Raw genomic sequence first — 20,428 nt, 5'->3', positions numbered from 1 at the left:
GTTTCCTGTGTGGCATGAAGTAGCAATATGTCGACTTTTCCTGGTAAATGTTACTCGAGAGATGAACAAGATTTTATCTGCCAAATCCCATTTTAGATCCTGTTTTCTGTAGATTTAAAATGTTGGTTTCTCATACAAAGCCATTTTTGGAACCGTTGTTTCAATTCAAGAAGTAAATGTAGCAGAAGAGGTTCTGCAGCTTATAAAAGTTGTAGGTTTTAATACAACAGATTCCTTTTTTTGTCAGTATTACTTAAATTTGGAAAAAAAAAAATAACAGTAAAATAACCACTAAATAAAAGGATAGGTTCAAGTATTAATGTCCTAGTTATGTCAAAGGCCAAACAAAATGAGTTGACTGATGTTTCTCGGATCTGAGCAGCATTGATATATCTCCATATTTTAGTTTGGATCATAAAACATCTAGAAGATGAAGGTGTGTAACAGATAAAAATGCGCCAGATAATTTGAAAATTTTTTAGTAAATATTTGTGTTTGGAGTAGGCATGCATACTTGTCGACTGGAATTGCAAAGACGTTACGATGAAAAGATTAGGAACCTGGGAGCATTCAGTGCCCATCACCAGCGAGGGGGAGGCGGCCTCAGGCTGACGGACACCAGAGCACCAAACCCGACAAGGAGGCAGATCGTCGAAGAACCAGAGCAGCAGCCATCGATGCCCGAGAGGCACAGGGAGGCACGCAGGGAATCGAACACCCTCAATACAGCACATCCTCACCGTACAAGATCAGTGCCAATTAGAAGAAAAGATGCCTGGTTCCGGACAGTCTGAACTCTCCAAGGAGATCTGACTTTGCCTTGATACAGAGAAGAGCAATCGTCAAGGTGAGAGGTCATAGAAGTATGAAAACTTTAAAGGATATTGTGAAAAAAAAATCTTTTGAGCTTCATATGTCATGCTGTGTCATTCCTTCATCACAAACATACTTGGTTGCTTTGATTCTGTTATGCATGTTTCCTTAAATTTCCTGTTTTAGCCATTTAGCGACAGCAGCAATTAGCAAACGCCTTTGACCTGCTAAAAATCAGTTAAAGTGCAAACTGACCCGTTTTTATCGTTGACTGACTGCAGGTGCATCTCAGCAAATTAGAAGATTCTCAAAAGAAAATTAGATTCAAAAAATTACATGCATAGATTGAGTTCACACAGGGATTTAAAGGGATTTATTTGTGTTCAGACGGAAAATGTCTGCCTTCAACTAATAAAAACCCAAATTCTGTTTCTGAGAAAATCAAAAATATTACATGAGAGGCAAGAAGCTTTTATTACAGAAAAGTGCCTCCCTCAAGTCTATGGTATAAGACTTGAGGTTTGAATTAACTTTGATGTGGTGTAAGATGGAGGTGGATCAGCCAGTGACACTGTTGAACTGTTAAGATCAGGCTATTCATTTTCCTCTTAGCAATACTTCATGATAGATTATCCATGACGTTTAGCCAAAGTTATGAGGCCAATCAGTAATTATGATACCATTGTTCGCCACCTCTGAATCTCCCACAATCTTTTGAATGGTCTTCGTTTCAAAATCCTTCCGAGGCTATGGTCCTTCCTGTTGCTTGTGCATCTTTTTCTTCCGTAGTTTTTCCTTCCACTAAACTTCAGCGGCTTATCCTGCTAGTGTAGGAAGTAACTTTTTTGGGGGTTGGGGGGATAACTGGATTTGGGGTTTTCATTTGCTGTAAGCCATACTCATTAGAATTAATATAAAATATATCTGCGTTATGAACCTATGTGCTTGTTGAATGCAAACTGACAGAAATAAATGAACGTTTCCATGAAATTTACATTTAAGATGCAGCTGTAAATGCTTACAGGGATTTCTAAATTATAAATAATTTCTACAAGATACTCGTATATATTTATAAACTGCAATAAGTGTTGTTCATAAATAATAACTACAATTCTTTATTTGTTCTGAAATGACTGGATGAACCTCAGGCCTTCACAGTCCTTGGATCCGTTATTATTTGCCGGGACTTTCGTTCCACTTGTACGCAATACTTTTCAGGGATCCCTGTAGCCCTGCAGACAATAACGGGAACGTCAGGTTTAGTCATTAGAGACACATTTGACTCGCAGACAGAGAAGCAAAATGTGGCATATAAGAGGAAACCGTGTCCAAGACGAACTCACTTGAGCTCCTGGAGTTTTCGCTCTTTGACTTCAAGGAGGCGCATATTCCTCTGCCGTTCTTCTGCAAACATCCGATCGGCCTCCTTGAGCCTTTCTCTGCGCTTTTCGAGAGCAACTTGCTCCTGTTCCCTCACCTGCTGGCGGAGGCTCGCTGCGTGACGCTGCGCTTCCTCGTTATGCTTCTTCTCCACCTCATTCTCTTTGGCTATTTGTTCCACTTGAGTCCTGTGAAAAGAAACGCAGCAGCAACTGAGAAACGTCTAAAGAGTACTTTTGGCTAAATACAGAAGGAGAAAAAAAAAGAGGTAAGTTTACGTACTTCAGCACCCTCTCCATGTCAGCCTTCTCCCGGTTGGCCTCCATCATCATGCAGTACTCCTTGTTTTTAACCTGCTCCAGCCGAGCCGCCTTCAGATTGGCTTCGTCTCTGGCTTTCTTTTCAGCCAGCTCTTTCTGCTGCATCCTCCACTTTCGGTCACTGATGTCCTGGTTCCTCTTAGCACGGATGGCGTCCTTTCCGATTCAAAACAACAAGTGTGCTTTAAAGTGAGCAGATCCCGCTGTGGGGTCACAGCGAGCAGATCCCACGTCGGTCCCTAACTTACCTGCTCAGCCTTGTAATCTTTTGCTCGTTCCTGCAGGGCCCTCAGCCTCGCTATCTCCTTCTCTTTCTCCTTCTTGATTCGTTCTTGCTCTGCTTCAAATTCTTCCTCCCGCTCCTGTCATGAGAACATCGGGGCAGAGCGAAGCACACATGCAGTGTGAAAAGATACACCAGGCCAACGGACAGATTAAATATATAGAAATTGTTTCCTTTTGACCATTTTCTGTTTCAGGTAGTCCATAGCTTTCAAATTGGTCATCTTCTCCTCTTCTAGCCTCTTCTCCTTCGCCCTCGTAACGTCTGCGTTGATGCGCATGATCTCTTTCTGAAGAAGCTGCTGCTCCTTCCTCTTATTCTCCATGGCCTGGGAGAAGACACGCATAGTGGTTGCATTATTTGCCCGAGATTTCCGTGCTTCAGAAAAGTGTACCTCCGTCTTATATCAGCACCTCCTGATATTCCCGGTTCATTCTCTCCTGGTCCCTGTGGACCTGTTCTTTCTCAAGCTCTTTCAGCATGTTGTCATTTAGTTTTTCCTCCATTCGCTCTTTGATCTGGCCGTAAATCTGTTCCTTCCCTCTAAAATGTTGAAGACAAGCATTAGACGTTTTGGCAGATCAAACTAATTCATATAACTGTTCTCTCACTAGTATGAAAAAAAAAAAAGTAATGTGGTCAAAATATGAATTTTGTTTTAACAACTTTCTATATGAATGGAGTACCTTGCCAAAGTTTTCACACCAATTTAACTTTTTTAACAACGGACAAGACGTATGATTTGGTTATAAATATGTCCTCATCAAACTTTCACTCGTAGTTGCACCGGTTCAACCTTGTCTTCCTCTGTGTAAAACACTGTTGTTTTCCAAAAGATGCCCATTTGCCCAGGTTTTTTAAAGTCCTCACTGAGTGCAAAGTGGAATCGAAGTCAAATTCTGTTTGCGTACACAAACTTATTTGTTTTAATGAATAAATCTGATTCTGAAGTCAGAGGTCCAAGCAGACATTTTTTTTCATGACTTGGTATAATAATATTCCAAGTTCATCATCAAACCCAACCATGCAACTCAATATTGCAACCATAACTCATTGCAGCAAAGTAGTGTAACTTTTACTTATCTTCGATTGTATTTAATTGCCCCAAAAATCCAGTTTTTGCATCATCTCGTCATGGCCCTCTTCCTTCATTTTTGGTTAGTTTCTTCAAATGGGATATCTTTAAATTTCACCTATGCTTTACTTTCTGTTGATCTACTTCAATAGCCCAATATAGTGCATTGAAGTTTGTGGTTTTTACTTCAAAAACATGAAATGGTGAATATTTTTACAAGGTACTGTTCATATCGCTGAGTAAAAAAAAGAAAAAGAATGGTCTGTGTGTGTGTGTGTGTGTGTGTGTGTGTGTGTGTGGGTGTGTGTGTGTGTGTGTGTGTTGTTTTACTCCATTCTCTGCTTTTTTTGAAGGTCCTCTATCATCTTCATATCCGCTAAACCTCTGCGTCGCTCCACCTCCATCATAATGTCCAGACGCTTCTCCTCTTTGTCCATCAGGCCCTTGATCTCTTTCTTTTCCACAACCTGCTCGTCCCATGTGGCTTGAGTCTTAGCACACATGATCAACTGTACAGCGCACAAACAGAAGTACTGTTGACAACCAGAAGGCTTTCACTTTATCTAACTTTTGACGTCCATATTGAGTCTATGGATGCCTACTTTATTGAGTGATTTAATCTCCTGCTCTTCCTCCATCTGTAACTCGTAGGCCCGACATTTTATCCGCTTCGAACGCTTCTGGGCATCTTGCTCCACTTCTGTTAATTCTGGTTTTTCTCTTTGAGCTTCGTCTATCTCCACGAGTTGATTCTTTCGCTCTTCAGCAGCTTGCTAGACCAGAACCAGATAAGAAAACATTCAAGTTCTGACCTTTAACTGCAATGCCTTTTTTTTTTTACTGAAACTGATATTTGTTACCATTTTTGCCTCTTTTTCTTTAAGGTAAGCTTGTCTTAAGGCTTCTCTCTCTTCACTGACACCAATACGAGCTTTTGAGATGATTCCTCTAATCCCAGATGACGGAAGGGCAATGGTATCTTCTATACGTTCTATCCGTGGGACTCTGCAAGCATTGTGGAAATTTGTGTAAAATGTTGTGTGGATTATGCATGTCACTGCAGCGTCAGTCTTCCAAAGCCATTCGCTGTTGTTTTTCATGGCCCTCACCTGCAATACTAAACATGAACACTTGAAAATTTAAAAGAGACTTTTTGAGACCTGACCTGACAGTCCGGATTAAGTCTTTGGTGATGATCTGAAGGATCCTCTGCTCTTGCTTCGTCTTGGTTGGTTCTTCCATTGATTTGCTGTTGTTCTGGATATTCGAGTGTGAAAACCAACAAACAAATATTCAGTAGCGGCAGTTCATAAAACTACACAGAAATTGAATCGCTCCACCTTTCCAAATATAGTTTTATTTTGAAAAAATGCTTTTTAAAATACATAGAAACAGAATGCGGGCATCTGGAAATCACCCAGATTCTGTTGTCCTTTAAAATATATATTTTCTAAAATGTCACCGTCTACTAGGTTTAGATGTAACTAATCAACCAGGCATCAGCCTTCAAGTAATTTGATTTTGACAGGCAGTTCAACCACTTCTGTTTTGCCGCCTCACCAAGACTTTTCTAAAGTTTTAACCTATGAATGGATCAGCTGATATCTTGATGGACTTTGAGTTTTAAAAAATTTACACATGGAGATAAATCTATTTTTTTTAGTAGTTACATTCCAAAAAATTGCAAACTAAATAAAAAAAAACATTCTGCACTTTATTTTTTTTAATCTTCCATTGTGCATAGTCTGTAATTAAAAAAATGAATTGACCAACATCAATAGATAATCCCTCTATTGTTATGATCACAGGAAAACCTGGTCTGGGGATGGGATATGAAATATTTTATTTTATTTATGCTTGCAAGCATGTATTTGAGTGTACATAATTACTACGAACTAAGTAAGAAACAAAAATCAATAAAGACTGCAATGCATTCTTGAATGGATGCAAATTAATATATATTTTTAAACAATTGGAATATCTTATTGAACGGGTTAAAAATGATTTGAAATGCAAAATTCCAAATCAAGTTGGAGTTCGACCTTCGGTAGGTCAATGTGACCCTCACCGGTTTGTCAAACAGTTCCTCATCCACACCGGATATGTCGGCCAACTTGCGATACCTGCCAGAAGATCTGGAGGTGGACGCGGGTTTCTGGAAGGATCAATAACGCAAAAAAAGAAAGAGGGGAAAAAAAAGAACGAAAGAAAAAAAATCTATCAGGATTTGCGTTAATTAAAAAGAGAAGATGGACTCGGTCGCTCATGCAGCCTAAAATGTAAGGGAAGCAAATAAAGAGGAAACTAAAAATTAATGTTGTTGCAAAACTTACCATAGTGTCGAGAGCTTATCTTCTGTGTTTGCTAAGCAGCCTCCACATCTAATAAACTACATTTAGATACCCGGACACTTGGTCTACATACGTTTTTACAGGTTTGTTGTCGGTTGCTATAGAAATAAAACGCAGTCAGTAAAAGGGGAGGAGCAAGGTACAGGACGTGAACTTTTCTGAGATGCGATCATTCTTGACGGTCAGGAGTCCTTTTTTCCCCCTAAAAATATATTATTTGTTGTTTGGGTTGAAACGATGTCAAACTGACTTTACAAGTCTTATCGAGTTTCAGTTATTATTATTAAATGCTGTTGGTGATGTAGCTGTTTATGAGTTTGTTAGTCACAAAACCAGACGTTGTGTGTTTCACCACACATTCATCGCCAGGACACTGAATCCAAAGAAATAAAAATATTCAACCAGTGTGAATATTTTTATTTCACAAACTGGAAAATAAACAGCAACTAGATTCTGTATTCTGACATTTTAGGAAATCAATCTCCTAAGAGCTGAATTCTACTTAGAAGAAACAGGAAGCAGTTCACTGCAACTATTTTAAATGTAAACATTGGCAAGGATGACAGATTTTCTTATATATAAAATTACAGAACACTGCCTCATACTGTGTTGATCAAAACAGGAAACTAGCGTGAGATTTCACAAAATATGAGTGTCTGCTAAAACGTCAGCTGATAATTTTATGATTTGATTGTTTTTGTCGCCCCCTGCTGGCTACTAGAAAGACAACGCGGTGGTTTATGGTGATTGTATAGATAACGCTTTACTGACAAAATAACACACACACAAAAAAAAATCACTCACAATAATAATAGCAATAGAGATGATAAGTAACATTTTCAACAATTGTGGAGGAGTACATTATACATTCTCCCACGAGAGCCAACGCTATCGTTGTATTGGCTCTCAGGCGCTGGGCGGCGCCATTTGACCCACATGATGCGGAAACTACATGTTTCAGCTTTTTGCAACACTATGTGAACAAACTAGGACAAAGTTATTTAGTTAACTTTTCCAACCGTCATTTTTTCTTTACAGCAAAGCAGGTCCCCAAAACGCCATTTTACGCCATTTAAAGTCATTTCGAACAAGAAGAGCCTTTTAAATGTAAATTGTAACGATTATAAGAAAATGGAGTTGAACTGAATTTCGACTTATATTTTCAGCATGTCTCATTGGATCTGGACTGATGATTCCCAGAGCAAAACAAACCCTCACATGGATGGGAGCCTCCTCCAGCTGCTCTGCGACTATTGGACTCTGGTAAATTATTACACACGCCGGTCAGAGGACTCCTTCAATAACACCATCACATGGACGGACAGCATCAAAGGACAAAGACAGCAATGTCACTAGGGGTTTCCTGAAAGGACTTGGCTCGGCATTCATAGAGCTGTGACATCTCATCAGGTGGTTTTCTGGCCCGAAAAACACACAGGGCGACAACCCAGATTCAATCAGCCTCAGGGTAGAGAAGTTGACCATTAACCTCGCCGCACTGATTGCAAACAGCTCCTGGTAGAAGCAGCTGCTCCTGCACCCTGGATCCCCAAGCAAAGTTCACTGTCACAGGCAGCGCAGGTCTGTGATAGGCAGCCGCTTGATTCCCTCTTTAGGATCCTCTCTGTTTTTCTCAGACTCTGCAAGGACTGAAACTGCAACCATGGCTACAGCAAGTTATGGATACTACAGAGCCACAATATTCCTGGCCATGTTTGTGGGCTACACGCTGTATTACTTTAATAGAAAGACTTTCTCCTTTGTGATGCCTTCTGTAATGCAAGAAATTAAGCTGGACAAAGATGATCTGGGTATGAGACTCTTTTGTGTTTTTTATGTCACAACCTTGTTGCTCTTGCAGGATGTTTGCTAGGACCATTTAAAAGCTGCTGCTCTGTGTTTCTCCTTTCAGGCATGATCACCAGCAGTCAGTCCTTGGCCTATGCTATCAGTAAGTTCATCAGTGGCGTGCTTTCAGACCAGCTCAGCGCTCGCTGGCTCTTCTCCAGCGGTTTGTTCGTGGTGGGAAGCATCAATGTGGTCTTCTCCTGGTCCTCGACTGTGGCCGTATTCTCTGTTCTGTGGTTTCTTAACGGCCTGGGGCAGGGCCTGGGCTGGCCTCCGTGCGGCAGAGTGCTCCGAAAGGTACTCGGCAGCATCCCTGCAAAACAAAGCAATCGCATTTGAATTCCTGATGATGTTTATTTAACCACAGTAATAATACTACTATGCGTAACACTAATCAAAGATATGACATGTTATAATATCATTAAAAAGACACATATTGAAGGGTTGGTGCTGAATCTCCACAGTGAATCCCCAAGATCACTGTGTGGAAAAGTGTCATTGCAGAGATTTAACAGTGGTTTAAAACTGAACCACGCTTTGGGAACCATGAGAACAAATGATCAACATCACATATGCAGTAGCCTATATTTAATAGCGGTGAAGCAAAAAGTGATTGACAGAAGTAGAGGTATTCGTTATACGGTTTAGGTATAACTACTGGTAACAATCAAACTTTGAGATTTGTTTTACCTCCTTTACCATACTGCTTGCTCACTGTTGTTCCACTTACTTAATAAAATAGTTTGTCTCTTCCAGGGGAGCCAGAGTATAGTGTAGGTTTGTGTACTTGTTCAGTAGATGTTGCCATTAATTTGGTATTGTATGCTAACGCATCCTCCTGATGCTCTGGTTGTTTCAGTGGTTTGAGCCCTCTCAGTTCGGGACATGGTGGGCCATTCTCTCCTGCAGTATGAACCTGGCAGGCAGCTTGGGCCCCATCATCGCCACGGTGCTGGCTCAGACTTACAGCTGGAGGACGATATTGTCATTCTCTGGGATGATCTGCCTGGCCGTCTCCTTCGTTTGCCTGCTGGTGATCAAGAACGAGCCCAAGGACGTGGGGCTGCCTAACATAGAGGCGACAACCAAAAAAGGCAAAGGAGGTGAGACTGATGCCGAGTAAGCATTTAGCGTTAAGTTTCAGACAGACTCCATTGTTTCATCACAGGCTTGTCTCAGATAATGTCTGTCTGTTGTGCCGGATGGTTTTCTTATGTGTGTTTGTGGTGCTGTGACTAAAGGTCGGTATTTGGGTGGACTTTACTCCTTCACAGGCTCAGTGAAAACACTGCGTGACGTTAAGAGGTGTTTCTGTTCCTGTCTGAATCTCACTGGTCACGATCTCTGGGGGCACCGTCGTACCAATGAGTGGGTTTCATCCACTTAACTTTCTGCTCAGGCACCTCCGTAGATGACAGCACCCTCTCAGAGTTCCTGCTGTCGCCCTACCTGTGGCTGCTGTCCGTGTCCTACCTGGTGGTGTTCGGGGTGAAGACGGCCTGCACCGACTGGGGGCAGTTGTTCCTCATCCAAGACAAGGGCCAGTCCACGCTGATGGGTACTGACGATGGATAGGGCACACGGACACCTTCAGGGTCTGTGGAGAAATGGGCTGAGAGTTCGGCATATGACAGCTGGTCAATCGGTTTTCTTCTTCACAGGTAGCTCGTACATGAGTGCCCTGGAGGTTGGAGGCTTGTTGGGCAGCCTGGCAGCAGGTTACATCTCCGACAAGGCTGTCGCCAAAGTAAGGCTGACTGAATTATATCCTCTTCTGCGGAAAACATGGCAGAAAAGTTACTTTTACCAGCTGCTCGGTTTATTTAAACCTTCAGAAGAGGAAATATCGAGACACACACACCAGGCCAGAACAAGTGCAAATATTTGTTTCAAATTAGATCAGCTTATGATTTTGTTGTTTACTAAATAGCGCACAATTAAATAAGATGGCATCACTCTTTAATGAACATACTGATGAAGGATGCTTGATGAATCGATAGCTAAAAAGAATGAATGAATAATATTGTGGGCTAAAACACACAAAAAAAGTATCACAATTAGCATGTTTTACATATTCCTTCTTAATATTTTGCATTTTGCCTCTGTTTTATGTAGCAAGGGCTAAGAATCTACGGCAATCCTCGTCACTTCATCCTGATCTGTATGATGGCTGGAATGTTTGTGTCCATGTATCTGTTCAGGGTCACAGTGACTGCTGACAGCTCAAAGGTAACAAAGATCCTAATAGATAGAACTTAATGACTGTACGCCTTTAATGATTGTAATAATCCACAAAGGAGGCTGGACAATCGGCCAGCATGATTTCTTCTCTTTGTACCTTCAGGTTTGGATACTGAGCTTGGGCTCTGCTTTTGGCTTCTCTTCATATGGACCAATAGCGTTGTTTGGAATATTAGCCAATGAAACTGCTCCTCCCAGCTACTGTGGGACATCTCATGCCATAGTTGGTCTGATGGCGAATAGTAAGTGTACAATGTTCTGCAGAAGTATTTGTTCTTCTCAAACTTGCAAAGATTTTGCAAAACTACAACCACAATCCTTAGTGAGGCTTATCAGGATTTAATCTAATAAACCAACAACTTGGCACATCTCTCTGATGTGGATGAAAATGGTGCAGAATTTTTACAATTTTCAGAAAAAAACATCTTTAACATTGCGGTGTGCATTTGCAAACAGCCTCCTCTACTTTCATACCCCTAAACGCAGGACCTCTGCAAGTTTCAGCAAGCTACATTGAAGATTTTTTTTTTCACACCCTTATGATTTAATTTTAGTAGCTTAATGAAGTTAATTATAGTAGCTTAATTAATAATAAAAATAACCTATTAAATTAGTTTAATAAATAATTACCTTACATGATAGTCTGAGCTATCTATACTGTTAAATATTACTTCACTAACTAAAATGTGTGTTTTTCATCTTTAGTGACTGGTTTCCATCTAAATTACATGGTTTTCTAGCTGCACAGTAACCCATTTACAGGCACCAGATTCTTTCACAAGTTTGCAAATATGGTTGAAGTTTATTCCTTTGGATAGAGCTTATAACATTATGGAGTTTATAGTTTTTGCTACATAAAAAGTCAGTAATAAAAACACAAATTTAACTAACAGTCAGATATAATTTAACTACTGTGGGAAGGCCTAAATAAGCTTGAGCAAATTTTCTCAAAAATTCTTGTCTCCCACACATGCAAAGTTGTTAGGTATGCTCCCATAGACTTTCTGCACTGCAAAGTATTGATTTCAGACGACTGAATACAAATGCACTCCACACATTAGATACTTTTTCTCTTTTTTTTGCAAAACATTCTGAGCCATGTATCTTTTTCTATTCAGCTAACAAGTAAGTAGTACTTGGTGGTCTATTAGTTCACATTTCTTTACAGTACACCGAAGATTATGATTGTTTTTGTTTTATTTTCTATTCCTGGTATAAAAGCTGAACTACATTTCACCATTAAATAAAAGATGTCTTAACATGACCGCTTTCATATTCATCCTTTGTTTTTTCCCCCTTTAGTTGGCGGCTTCCTGGCTGGACTACCGTTCAGCACCATTGCCAAGTACCATGGCTGGGAAATGGCTTTCTGGGTAGCAGAGATGACCTCCTTGGTCACCGCTGTCGGATATTTCCTGCTGCGGAACATCCAAACCATTATGGGACCATTGCCCAAGAAGGCAGATTAACGTCATACCTCAACCTCTCCGATACCTCTGCTATCTATCCTACAGGACATTAAAGTGCAAGACACTCAAGATTTTTTATGTTTTTTTTACTTGTACTTGTTTCTTGGTATGCAACAATGAGTGTTTTAACACTAAGTTAACAAATCTAAATGTTTTTCATATAATAAAATGTGCCAAATGGATAAGTGGATTTTTCTATTCAAAGACGACAGTAGTACTCCAACAGAATCCAAATTGTACAGATAAAACTTGCAATGACCAATCATGTCCATGAATGGAAAGTGCAACGCTGCAAGAAAGTAAAATAATTAGTCATTTTCACAGTAGAATCTTGATGTCTAAGAAGTTAAATCTAAAATAATTCATATTAAGCACACATGCAGACAAACAGCCGAATATTCATGGCGTTTAGGTTTTATTGTCAAGTATTTACAAAGCGTTGTGTATATACAGCCTTAATTCGAAACAACAGAAGCGTTCAAGACATAAGTAACAATTTAACAAAAAAATCTCTTATTCCAGTCAGATTTATTTTGTATCGTATGCTGTGATGAGTTAACTCTGATTTTTACGACCCAGCTCCAAAGTTTCCAGCTTTCTCTGCGACCTCCAGCGAACTCTTCAGATTCTGATCAAACAGTTCGCACCTGGATCCAAACACAGGAAAACAAAAATAAACCAAAACTTAATGAAACGCTTGATGCTAACAGGCTACACTGTCATTATAAATATAAAATTTGAAAGTACTGAGCTGAAGGCAACACGGTCCTGTCACTGTCCAGATACCTGATGGGCATTTCCAGGGAGTAGAACGGGTTCTTCAGAGCAAAATCCGAGTAGATCTCGTAAATCTTCTTCAACAAGGCGTCGATACCAGACTGTCGAGGGTCTGCCAGCACAATAAACTTTATCCCTGGTTGAGGAAAGATGGAACAGTGAAGAAAAACAACCCAGTTTAAAAGCAGACAATGAGATTTTATTTGTACAACACAAGAGGTCTTTGTGCAGCCTTGTTGGTCGTTACTGCTTTTTTAAAATTTGTAATATATGTTTTAATTATTCTGCCTTCGAGATGGGCAAGATGTGGTAGCACTTTTCCTTCCTGAACACAAATCTGCAGTGGCATTTTCTCTTCTTTTCCACTGCGAAGAGTGACTAAGAGAAACAGGAAGTCTGTAAAGACTTAAAGCTCATAAACATTTTGATCAGCCTAACACTTTAAAGCACATGCGTCAAACTCACGTGCACCAGGCCAAATCAGGAAGCTGTGCGCTAAAATATTATTGCATCAGTCAAATCATTTTTTATTTATATAGTGCTAAATAACTCGAATGTCTAATCTTATGTAATTTTTAAAAGTACTCCTTGAACTCAACAGAGGTAGTTTTATCTAAACATTCAGTCACAAGTCGGCATTTGACAATATTCACGATCTTGTTGCAGCCCGAAATGAGAATTAGTTTGCCAGACCTACTTTAAAAGTATAAATTACAAAACTGACAGTGAACCATTTTACTGGTGGAAAAAGTGCTTTTTCTACAGTTTTCAGATTAGATCATGTTACTGAGATGATGGATTGCTTAACCTGTGCATCGTTACCAGAGGTGTCTACAGATGTGGAGGGTGCTGTGTGTAGTCTAACACTGTGTCAAGGTTTTTCTTGGATATCAGCAAGTTCTTGCCTAATTATTGTCCAGTCCTTGTACTTGATTAATATTAGGTCAATCTTATTTGCTTTACTAACCTACTTAATATTTATACATCTGGAAAATTTAACAAATGAAGGACAAAGGTAGAAAAAAAGTTAATGTAAAATGGTTTCTCAGAAGGAATCAATCGCTTTTTGTATTACCAAGGGATCTTGTCAAAAACTGATAGAATTATGAATAAACTTGTATCAGATTTTGATGCATATTTATTTGAAATGTGTCTGTCAGTTTTAGCATTTAAAAATAATATATATAAAATTGTAAGAATAAAAAGAAACACAAGGTGCACCCGTTTCAATTTTCTGGCCGATTGACGATTTTTAAAAATCTTGACTTGTCGATTGCAGGTGTTTTTGTCTGAAATGTTGAAAATATGGCAGGAAAGTCGCTGAGTTGGAAACTACTGTTAAATGCTAATGTGCAGACATGACCTGGGGCGCAGGGACAGTGGTTGAGGTTTAGACTTTTGCTGAGGTTTGCTAAGATTGTCTTCACATGTTTATTACTGATCTCCCAAAATTAATAAATCGGGGCCGATTTATCAGCTGGCCAATTTATCGGTGCACCCCTGAAAACCCTCCCACCGTGGTCGATCCCAGTGGATCCAGAACCTCATAATGAAGCAGTGAATCATCGTAAGAAACGCCCAAATAAAGAAAGAACATTCATTAAGAAAACCATTTTGCCTTATAGGTTCAATTAATTAGTTTGCCGTTTTAAAAACAGTCACACTTGTTCCCCGTTTTTCCTCATAATATCTGTTAATTTGCTACGATGGTGCATTTTAATGTCAATATAATGTTAACATGGTAGTTGACTGCTTTATGAGGTACCAACCTGTAAGAGTCTGAAAGCAGTGGAGTTTGAACACATCCGTTTCTAGCATCTCGATGCCTGAACTTCCCACTTCAGGAGACAGCTGTGAACCTATGGCAAATAACCTAGGGAGAAATTTCAAGTGTTAACATCAGTGGCAATTGTAATTAACTTCAAAAATCCAGAAAAACTATTAATGACACTAGGAAGTTCTGTGACCACATATAGGAAGGGAAGCAATGCTTAATTTAAAAAAAAAAAAAAGAAAAAAGGTCTTGTTTTCCTAAGGACTCTACACATTCATGGTTAATTGAAACTACAGACAACTTTGTTTGATTTTATAGCTTCTACAAGACAAGATAAAAATAAGAGACAAAAATAAGCTACAGATAAAGACACTAAAGGCATTACATTAAATCAATATTTAACAAACTTTAGAAAAACAGAGGAATACTCTAGACTTCTTTCTTCCTGTAGTTAGCTCCAGACACCTTCCGATCGACTCTGACCAGCTTTCTTCTTCTGTTAAAGAAAAGCTTCCTAAAGTATGATGCTGCCACAATGTTACATTATGGGACTTGCATTCAGGGCGGCCTGAATCAAACGAATGGCTAATTAGCAGGCCTCAGAAGAAAGGATGAGATGCAGAAATTAGGCAAATTAGCCATTTGATTTATGTATGTTGGTGCAAAGATGCATCTAAAAGTTGCAGGGTAATGACTCCCAGGGACTGCAGATCTCTGTAGGTCTTTCACATAAATTCCTAATAAAATTAATCAATGTTTGTGGTTGCAAAATTATAAAGTATGTAAAATGTAAGAATATTTTTTGTTATCAGAATCCATAATATCTGCGAGCTGCACCTCCCTGCTGCTCCCACTCAGGACCCAGTAGGTTTAAACACACCTCATTTCCTTATTTGGCGTGTTTTTAATAAATAATACCATCTAGTGCATGGCAGCACCAGGCAATGCTTCAGTCCCAGAGTGACTTACGAGTGAAACATGGACGCCAGCATCAGCTTCTCATTGGAGCTAAGGCGAGCCCGTCCAAACCGGATAGAAACCGGATAATTTCCTGGGTCCTTTAAATATTCAAGGATGTCTTTTCCATCGGCTGTATTTTTTCCCAGCACGTCCGCTCCATTGATGGACAGCACTGCGTGTCCAACTGAAAGACAACAGCTTCAGTTACGCAAAAAAATGATCCTAAAACTTCACCTGAAGGCTTCATTAGGTTTTATGCTAACATTACCTTTAATTCCGTCCCGCTGGCCAAACGATACGATGACTTTTTCATCATGATGTTTTAGGACCAGGTCTAAAGGGTAGCTGAAGGTCTTTTCCACTTCAGTTCTTGGTACGTAGTTGTCATACTGGTAAATTAAACCCCCAGCTTTATTCACTACATAAACACTGAAAATCACCATCTTTGCCAGGTCTGACTTCCTCCCATTTGTCACGTGACATCAACACGTACCTTTTTACAACAAAATGTTATTATTTATTTTACGGCAATTTGTTTCTACTTGTCTGCATTTGATTTGAGGTTTTAAAAAAGTCCGCAAAAGTAATATTCTATCTTCACTGCAGTGTCTGGCAGTAAAATTACGTTTTTAAAAAGACTACAAAACATGAGAAAACTCAGGCTCCCAGAATTCCTTTTATCACTTCCGTGCATACGGGTTGTCTAAGGGACAGTTGCACGGGTGAACTTCCTTTCGCTCCGACATCTTGACGAGGAAACATGGTGAGACTACGGATAACACGTTTTATTTGGGAAAATAAAACATTTAAGTGACTTTATTGTGTGTGTTTGAGTCCCCGGTTTTTCGGAATGACCCTTTGGATCAATGCAGGTCATTTGCTTCGATAAAAGTCGTAGGAGAATGCTTATAACTAACTTTACGTACTGAACAAGATGCTAGCTGCTTTGCTAGACCCACCACGCTTTCATCTGCACGGAGCCGACAAAGCTAGCTGAAAGATATTTACGCGAATCATAGCTCTTATTTAAATAATAAACCTCATAAATTATTACGAGCTCTAGCTAAATCATTGTTAGGATACGTAAGGGTACAAAACGACAGCATTTTGTGGTTGGGAGAAAAGGCCATGACACCAGATTGTGTGACCCATCGTATTTCTGCTCCAATCTAGATGATCAACAGTCACCAATATTCTTCACAATACTTGATTAACATAATTTGTCACTTTTCTATGATAAGATGCCACATTTTTCTTTTTGCTTTCTTAGACCTGATCTAAGTCGAGTGCTTATTAACAAGCTTCCTTATTGTGTCGAGAAATCTTTTAGTTACTCGTTTAGGTTTATAGTTGATTTATGGTGTGATGGCTTTCTTTCCATGTAAAAGTATCTTCCTGCTGACTTGAAATTTAAACTTTTGGTCAGTGAAAAATGTTTGTACAATTAGCTTTCTTTGTCAATAATTGATGTCCTGTCTTGCACTGACCCCTCAAATTACTTTTGCTTTTTAAAATCCATTTACAAAACAAAATTAAGCACATAGGCATTTTGCCAAGATTAAGATTTAAATTGTAAGATTATTCATTAGTCTTTACACTTGTTAAATATGTGCACAAATAAATGCTTCTCTTTGTAAAACTATGAACTTACAAATGTTTTCAAAGTTTATGCTATATTTCATCATGTTACAAGGCTTACATTAATATTGTGACTAAATCCATTTAAGATCTTAAACAGATTTTATTTATTTTACTTCAGGGGTTTCTGTTGGGGTGGCTTCTCTGTTTCTGTACAGAATTAACTGAGTTTGAGATCTGCTTTGTGTTCTAATTACCTAAACATTGACAGTATTATAATTTTATTACTTAAAGATTGTCAGATTTAGGACAAACAGATAAAAAAGTAATCAGTGGCAATCTTTTTATACTGGACCAGCTAGTTATTTGGTTATTGACTTTTCCTTTTCTTTTGCTGCTTCATGTTAATCGTGTGAATCAACAGATGTTTCATTAAGCCCAATAATCATAATAAATAACATCAAATCAAAGGGCTCTGCACACATGTATCCGTAGGGTGAGCATGAGGTCAGTGTGAAGAGTTTTAATTTGATGCTTTTTGCTTCCAGCCTCCTAAGCAGGACAAGAAGAAGGACACTGGGAAGTCCAAGAAGGACAAGGACCCAGTCAACAAGTCTGGAGGCAAAGCCAAGAAGAAGGTGAGCGGCGGCCAGCTTTTATCTAAACCTCAAGCAAGTACTAAATGTTTGAATGTAACACGATCCCTTTGCTACCGAGCAGAAGTGGTCCAAGGGAAAAGTGAGGGACAAGCTCAACAACTTGGTCCTCTTCGACAAGGCAACCTACGACAAGTTGTACAAAGAAGTTCCCAACTACAAGCTCATCACCCCCGCCGTTGTGTCGGAAAGGCTGAAGATCCGTGGCTCTCTGGCCAGGAACGCCCTGCAGGAGCTGCTCGCCAAAGGTACACCCTAATATCTGACTGCCATGCAGGTCCATTTAGATGAGCAGGATGTCGTCTAAAGTGGATGTAGATGGTTTCAATTTGCTTGACTATTTGTTAATTTGTCTTATTTTATGTGGAAACGTAACAGAGAAGGACATAGATACTGAAATTAGCTTGTAGAAGGTGTTATAGGAACTATAAACTTTAAAAGTGTCTTTAAAAGCTCTAAAGTGTTGGAGTCAAGTCAATTTTAGGCCTTAAAGTATCTTAAGTATGTCAAAAGTTTCCTTACAAAGTCTGAATTTATATTTAATTTTGTCTGAAATGTGTAGGTGTGTTCTTCCACTGCATCATTTCTTTTCATTGTGAAGCATCTTTGAGAAGTGCTGTAGAAGTTGATGTGATTTCACAAAACAATGACATTGGTCAGCTTAAAGTACTGCAGTCACATCAGAGTCAAAATACAAAGTCAAGGTGATGATTACATCTGTGTTCTAGATGTAAGTCAGCTTAATATGATTTTTGGAGTAATTAGGTTAACTTTGTATTTCTCGTTGGTTTTGCACTTCAGTATTAAGAGCTTGAAAGGCCTAAAATGTAACTGCAGAAACCTCGTTGTGAATGTTTTGAATTGGAGAGTCTTTGTCTTTCAGGGGACGCTCGCTCAGGATTTATGTCCTTAATGTGAAGCATTAAGTATAGAGACAAAGATGGCACAAAGTGAAATTTACTGAGAGACGATAAACATTCTTTCAAGTTTTTGTTGTAAGACAATAAGTCAGCAGTCATCAGTGCTGCTCATCAGCTGCCATTTCTATCATATTTAATTCTTCCTGCTTCAAATGACATTCCCTCTGAGTCGTTTTGACCTCTTAAAATATAAAATGCTTGATGGAAACAGGTTTTACACAGAAAAGGTGACTTTAGAACAATTAATGCTTGTCATGTCCCATTTTAAGCGAGACCTGCAGCTATAACCGTTACATCAGCTTGCGTCATTGACTGTACATCTGTCTGTCTGTTAATGACGAGCATGTTTAGCTTTTTACAGCCAGAGAGAAATGGTGGTCACACTGACCTGCAGACACCTGCTTTGAACAGCTTTATGAGTCATTTAAATCTGACACCTTCAAACTTCAGGGTCAGGCTGACTGATGGAGCAGCAGCCTGTGTGTTTTATTTGAATGTGTCAGCTGTTCCTACTGGGTTTGTGAGTTAACTGCACAGGGATTGTAACAGGGATGATCTGAAGTTATTCCTGTTTTGTCTTGCAGGCATGATCAAACTGGTGTCCAAACACAGAGCTCAGCTGATTTACACACGTAACACCAAGGGTGGAGATGAGGAGGCAGCAGCAGCAGCAGCAGCAGAGAAAGCATAATCAGGTACAGCAGGAGACTGGACTTCTCCACACATCTCATCATGTAGTGTATTTTGGTGTCTGTTCTAACTTACCTTCTTTTTTCCTTTTGCAGGTTCTCCTGTGTGTGTTTCCTGTGAGCTGTTTATAATGAAAAGTGTAATAAAATTGTAAAAACAAAATGAGTTTGTCTGTGTTTCTTAAACTGGATTTCATTTCTTTGGTCTCACTGTCACCAGTCACCTGATGAGTCTGACTCATCTAAGCATTTACTCACATTTACATGTGAGTAAATGACCAGGGTTCATTTACTTTGTCTGTTCTTGTTCTTTAGTTGCCAGCTGATGGGTTTTAATACTTGAATGTATGAATGAGTGAACTTGTATTAAATGCAGAAGGTATTAGGCTGAAATTGAAGGAGAAGCTCCTTCAGTCTGACAGCTTTGATAAAACATTTTGAAAAATTATCAAAATGAAACAAATAGGAAAAATAACATTGCAAAAAAAAGTTACCATCAAAATTGTGATTGTAATCACTAAAAAATAAGTATATTTTTCAGTATTTAAAACCTACATAATCTACTGTAGACTCAAGGGATTTATTGCTGTTGCTTATCATGTTTAGTATTTTTAACATGATTGGTTCCCAATATAAATTCAGTTGTGAACTCTAATGTGAATTTAAACTATTCCCTCAATTGTGAACTCTAAGTATCGGAGGTCTTCTCCGATACCCTTCAGTCAAATTTTAATCGGAGTTTGAAAGATTAATTAATATTAAACCCCTCCCCCCTTCCTGTGACCGGAAATTCCCCCACGAACAAAGACTTTAATCATACGGGAACTTTGTAACCTCCTGACCTCCATCTGTGACCATCTGCTCGCTGTTAACTCCTCCCGAACTCTTTGAATTAACCAATAGAAACGGAATCATTTACTTGTAAGTAAATAAATAAATAAATATATTCTAAATCATGTTGATTTAGATTAGGAATGTTGTAGCTATCTCAGGTTTTAAACAGATTGTCTTCTTGTTGGGTCTGCGTGTGCATGTATCTATCATTAAAGAAGGGGGTTACGGGGAGAGCCTTTGCTGCTGCGTGTGTGTGTGTGTGTGTGTGCTCAAGCATGAGAAACCCACAGGATATGTCAGACAGCAATATTTAAGGTAGCACGACTAGTCAGTACTGACTGAGTTTGTAATTTCCTTCATCCGTTCCGAAAACAGTCACTTAAATTTTAAACTCTATAGATACCTTTCTGTAACACCTGCTAGTGTGATACATTTCAGTAAAAGTTCTTCATCTGTAATT

General features: G+C 39.2%; 4 protein-coding genes across 5 annotated transcripts; 2 read left to right on the top strand and 2 right to left on the bottom strand.

Moving 5' to 3' along the window:
• Positions 1-1,899: 1,899 nt before the first annotated feature.
• Positions 1,900-6,313, bottom strand: cfap45 (cilia and flagella associated protein 45). Of its 2 annotated transcripts, XM_008425911.2 has the most exons (12): positions 6,205-6,313; positions 5,940-6,026; positions 5,037-5,128; positions 4,732-4,876; positions 4,474-4,644; positions 4,202-4,380; positions 3,210-3,339; positions 2,978-3,124; positions 2,762-2,875; positions 2,476-2,669; positions 2,157-2,381; positions 1,900-2,045 (listed from the first exon to the last, which is right to left on the bottom strand). In XM_008425911.2, exons 1-12 carry the CDS (start codon positions 6,205-6,207, stop codon positions 1,958-1,960), a joined length of 1,575 nt encoding a protein of 524 aa, XP_008424133.1. In that variant the 5' UTR covers positions 6,208-6,313; the 3' UTR covers positions 1,900-1,957. The 2 variants fall into 2 exon arrangements, with proteins under 2 accessions (XP_008424133.1, XP_008424134.1); XM_008425912.2 differs by lacking the exon at positions 5,940-6,026 and having other exon boundaries at positions 6,205-6,311.
• A 14-nt stretch (positions 6,314-6,327) lies between these two features.
• Positions 6,328-11,851, top strand: slc37a4a (solute carrier family 37 member 4a). The gene is made up of 9 exons (XM_008425910.2): positions 6,328-6,403; positions 7,389-8,033; positions 8,135-8,367; positions 8,930-9,173; positions 9,470-9,628; positions 9,732-9,817; positions 10,186-10,299; positions 10,415-10,553; positions 11,614-11,851. The coding sequence occupies exons 2-9, from the start codon at positions 7,886-7,888 to the stop codon at positions 11,778-11,780; spliced, it is 1,290 nt and encodes a 429-aa protein (XP_008424132.1). The 5' UTR covers positions 6,328-6,403; positions 7,389-7,885; the 3' UTR covers positions 11,781-11,851.
• A 325-nt stretch (positions 11,852-12,176) lies between these two features.
• On the bottom strand, positions 12,177-15,777 carry trappc4 (trafficking protein particle complex subunit 4). Its single transcript, XM_008425909.2, has 5 exons — positions 15,560-15,777; positions 15,301-15,475; positions 14,327-14,430; positions 12,567-12,693; positions 12,177-12,427 (listed from the first exon to the last, which is right to left on the bottom strand). The coding sequence occupies exons 1-5, from the start codon at positions 15,732-15,734 to the stop codon at positions 12,349-12,351; spliced, it is 660 nt and encodes a 219-aa protein (XP_008424131.1). The 5' UTR covers positions 15,735-15,777; the 3' UTR covers positions 12,177-12,348.
• Positions 15,778-15,951: 174 nt separating this feature from the next.
• rps25 (ribosomal protein S25) lies at positions 15,952-19,261 on the top strand. The gene is made up of 5 exons (XM_008425908.2): positions 15,952-16,054; positions 17,418-17,507; positions 17,590-17,773; positions 19,030-19,140; positions 19,231-19,261. Exons 1-4 carry the CDS (start codon positions 16,052-16,054, stop codon positions 19,134-19,136), a joined length of 384 nt encoding a protein of 127 aa, XP_008424130.1. The 5' UTR covers positions 15,952-16,051; the 3' UTR covers positions 19,137-19,140; positions 19,231-19,261.
• The last annotated feature ends 1,167 nt before the right edge of the window (positions 19,262-20,428 follow it).

This window comes from Poecilia reticulata, linkage group LG13 (genome assembly GCF_000633615.1).
Source record: "Poecilia reticulata strain Guanapo linkage group LG13, Guppy_female_1.0+MT, whole genome shotgun sequence".
Classification (NCBI taxonomy): Eukaryota; Metazoa; Chordata; class Actinopteri; order Cyprinodontiformes; family Poeciliidae; genus Poecilia; species Poecilia reticulata.
This window is presented reverse-complemented; position numbering and strand designations above follow the sequence as displayed.

Coding starts and splice junctions, on each gene's coding strand:
- cfap45 (XM_008425911.2), bottom strand. Junction 4,877..5,036: donor GACTTAATCCGGACTGTCAG/GTCAGGTCTCAA, acceptor CAATGCTTGCAG/AGTCCCACGGATAGAACGTA. Junction 2,670..2,761: donor AAGATTACAAGGCTGAGCAG/GTAAGTTAGGGA, acceptor TGAATCGGAAAG/GACGCCATCCGTGCTAAGAG.
- slc37a4a (XM_008425910.2), top strand. CDS start 7,886: ATGGCTACAGCAAGTTATGGATACTACAGAGCCACAATATTCCTGGCC. Junction 9,174..9,469: donor AACCAAAAAAGGCAAAGGAG/GTGAGACTGATG, acceptor CTTTCTGCTCAG/GCACCTCCGTAGATGACAGC. Junction 9,629..9,731: donor GGGCCAGTCCACGCTGATGG/GTACTGACGATG, acceptor TCTTCTTCACAG/GTAGCTCGTACATGAGTGCC.
- trappc4 (XM_008425909.2), bottom strand. CDS start 15,734: ATGGTGATTTTCAGTGTTTATGTAGTGAATAAAGCTGGGGGTTTAATT. Junction 15,476..15,559: donor CCAGCGGGACGGAATTAAAG/GTAATGTTAGCA, acceptor GTTGTCTTTCAG/TTGGACACGCAGTGCTGTCC. Junction 12,428..12,566: donor TCCCTGGAAATGCCCATCAG/GTATCTGGACAG, acceptor GTTTGGATCCAG/GTGCGAACTGTTTGATCAGA.
- rps25 (XM_008425908.2), top strand. Junction 17,508..17,589: donor GAGGCAAAGCCAAGAAGAAG/GTGAGCGGCGGC, acceptor GCTACCGAGCAG/AAGTGGTCCAAGGGAAAAGT. Junction 17,774..19,029: donor GCAGGAGCTGCTCGCCAAAG/GTACACCCTAAT, acceptor TTTGTCTTGCAG/GCATGATCAAACTGGTGTCC.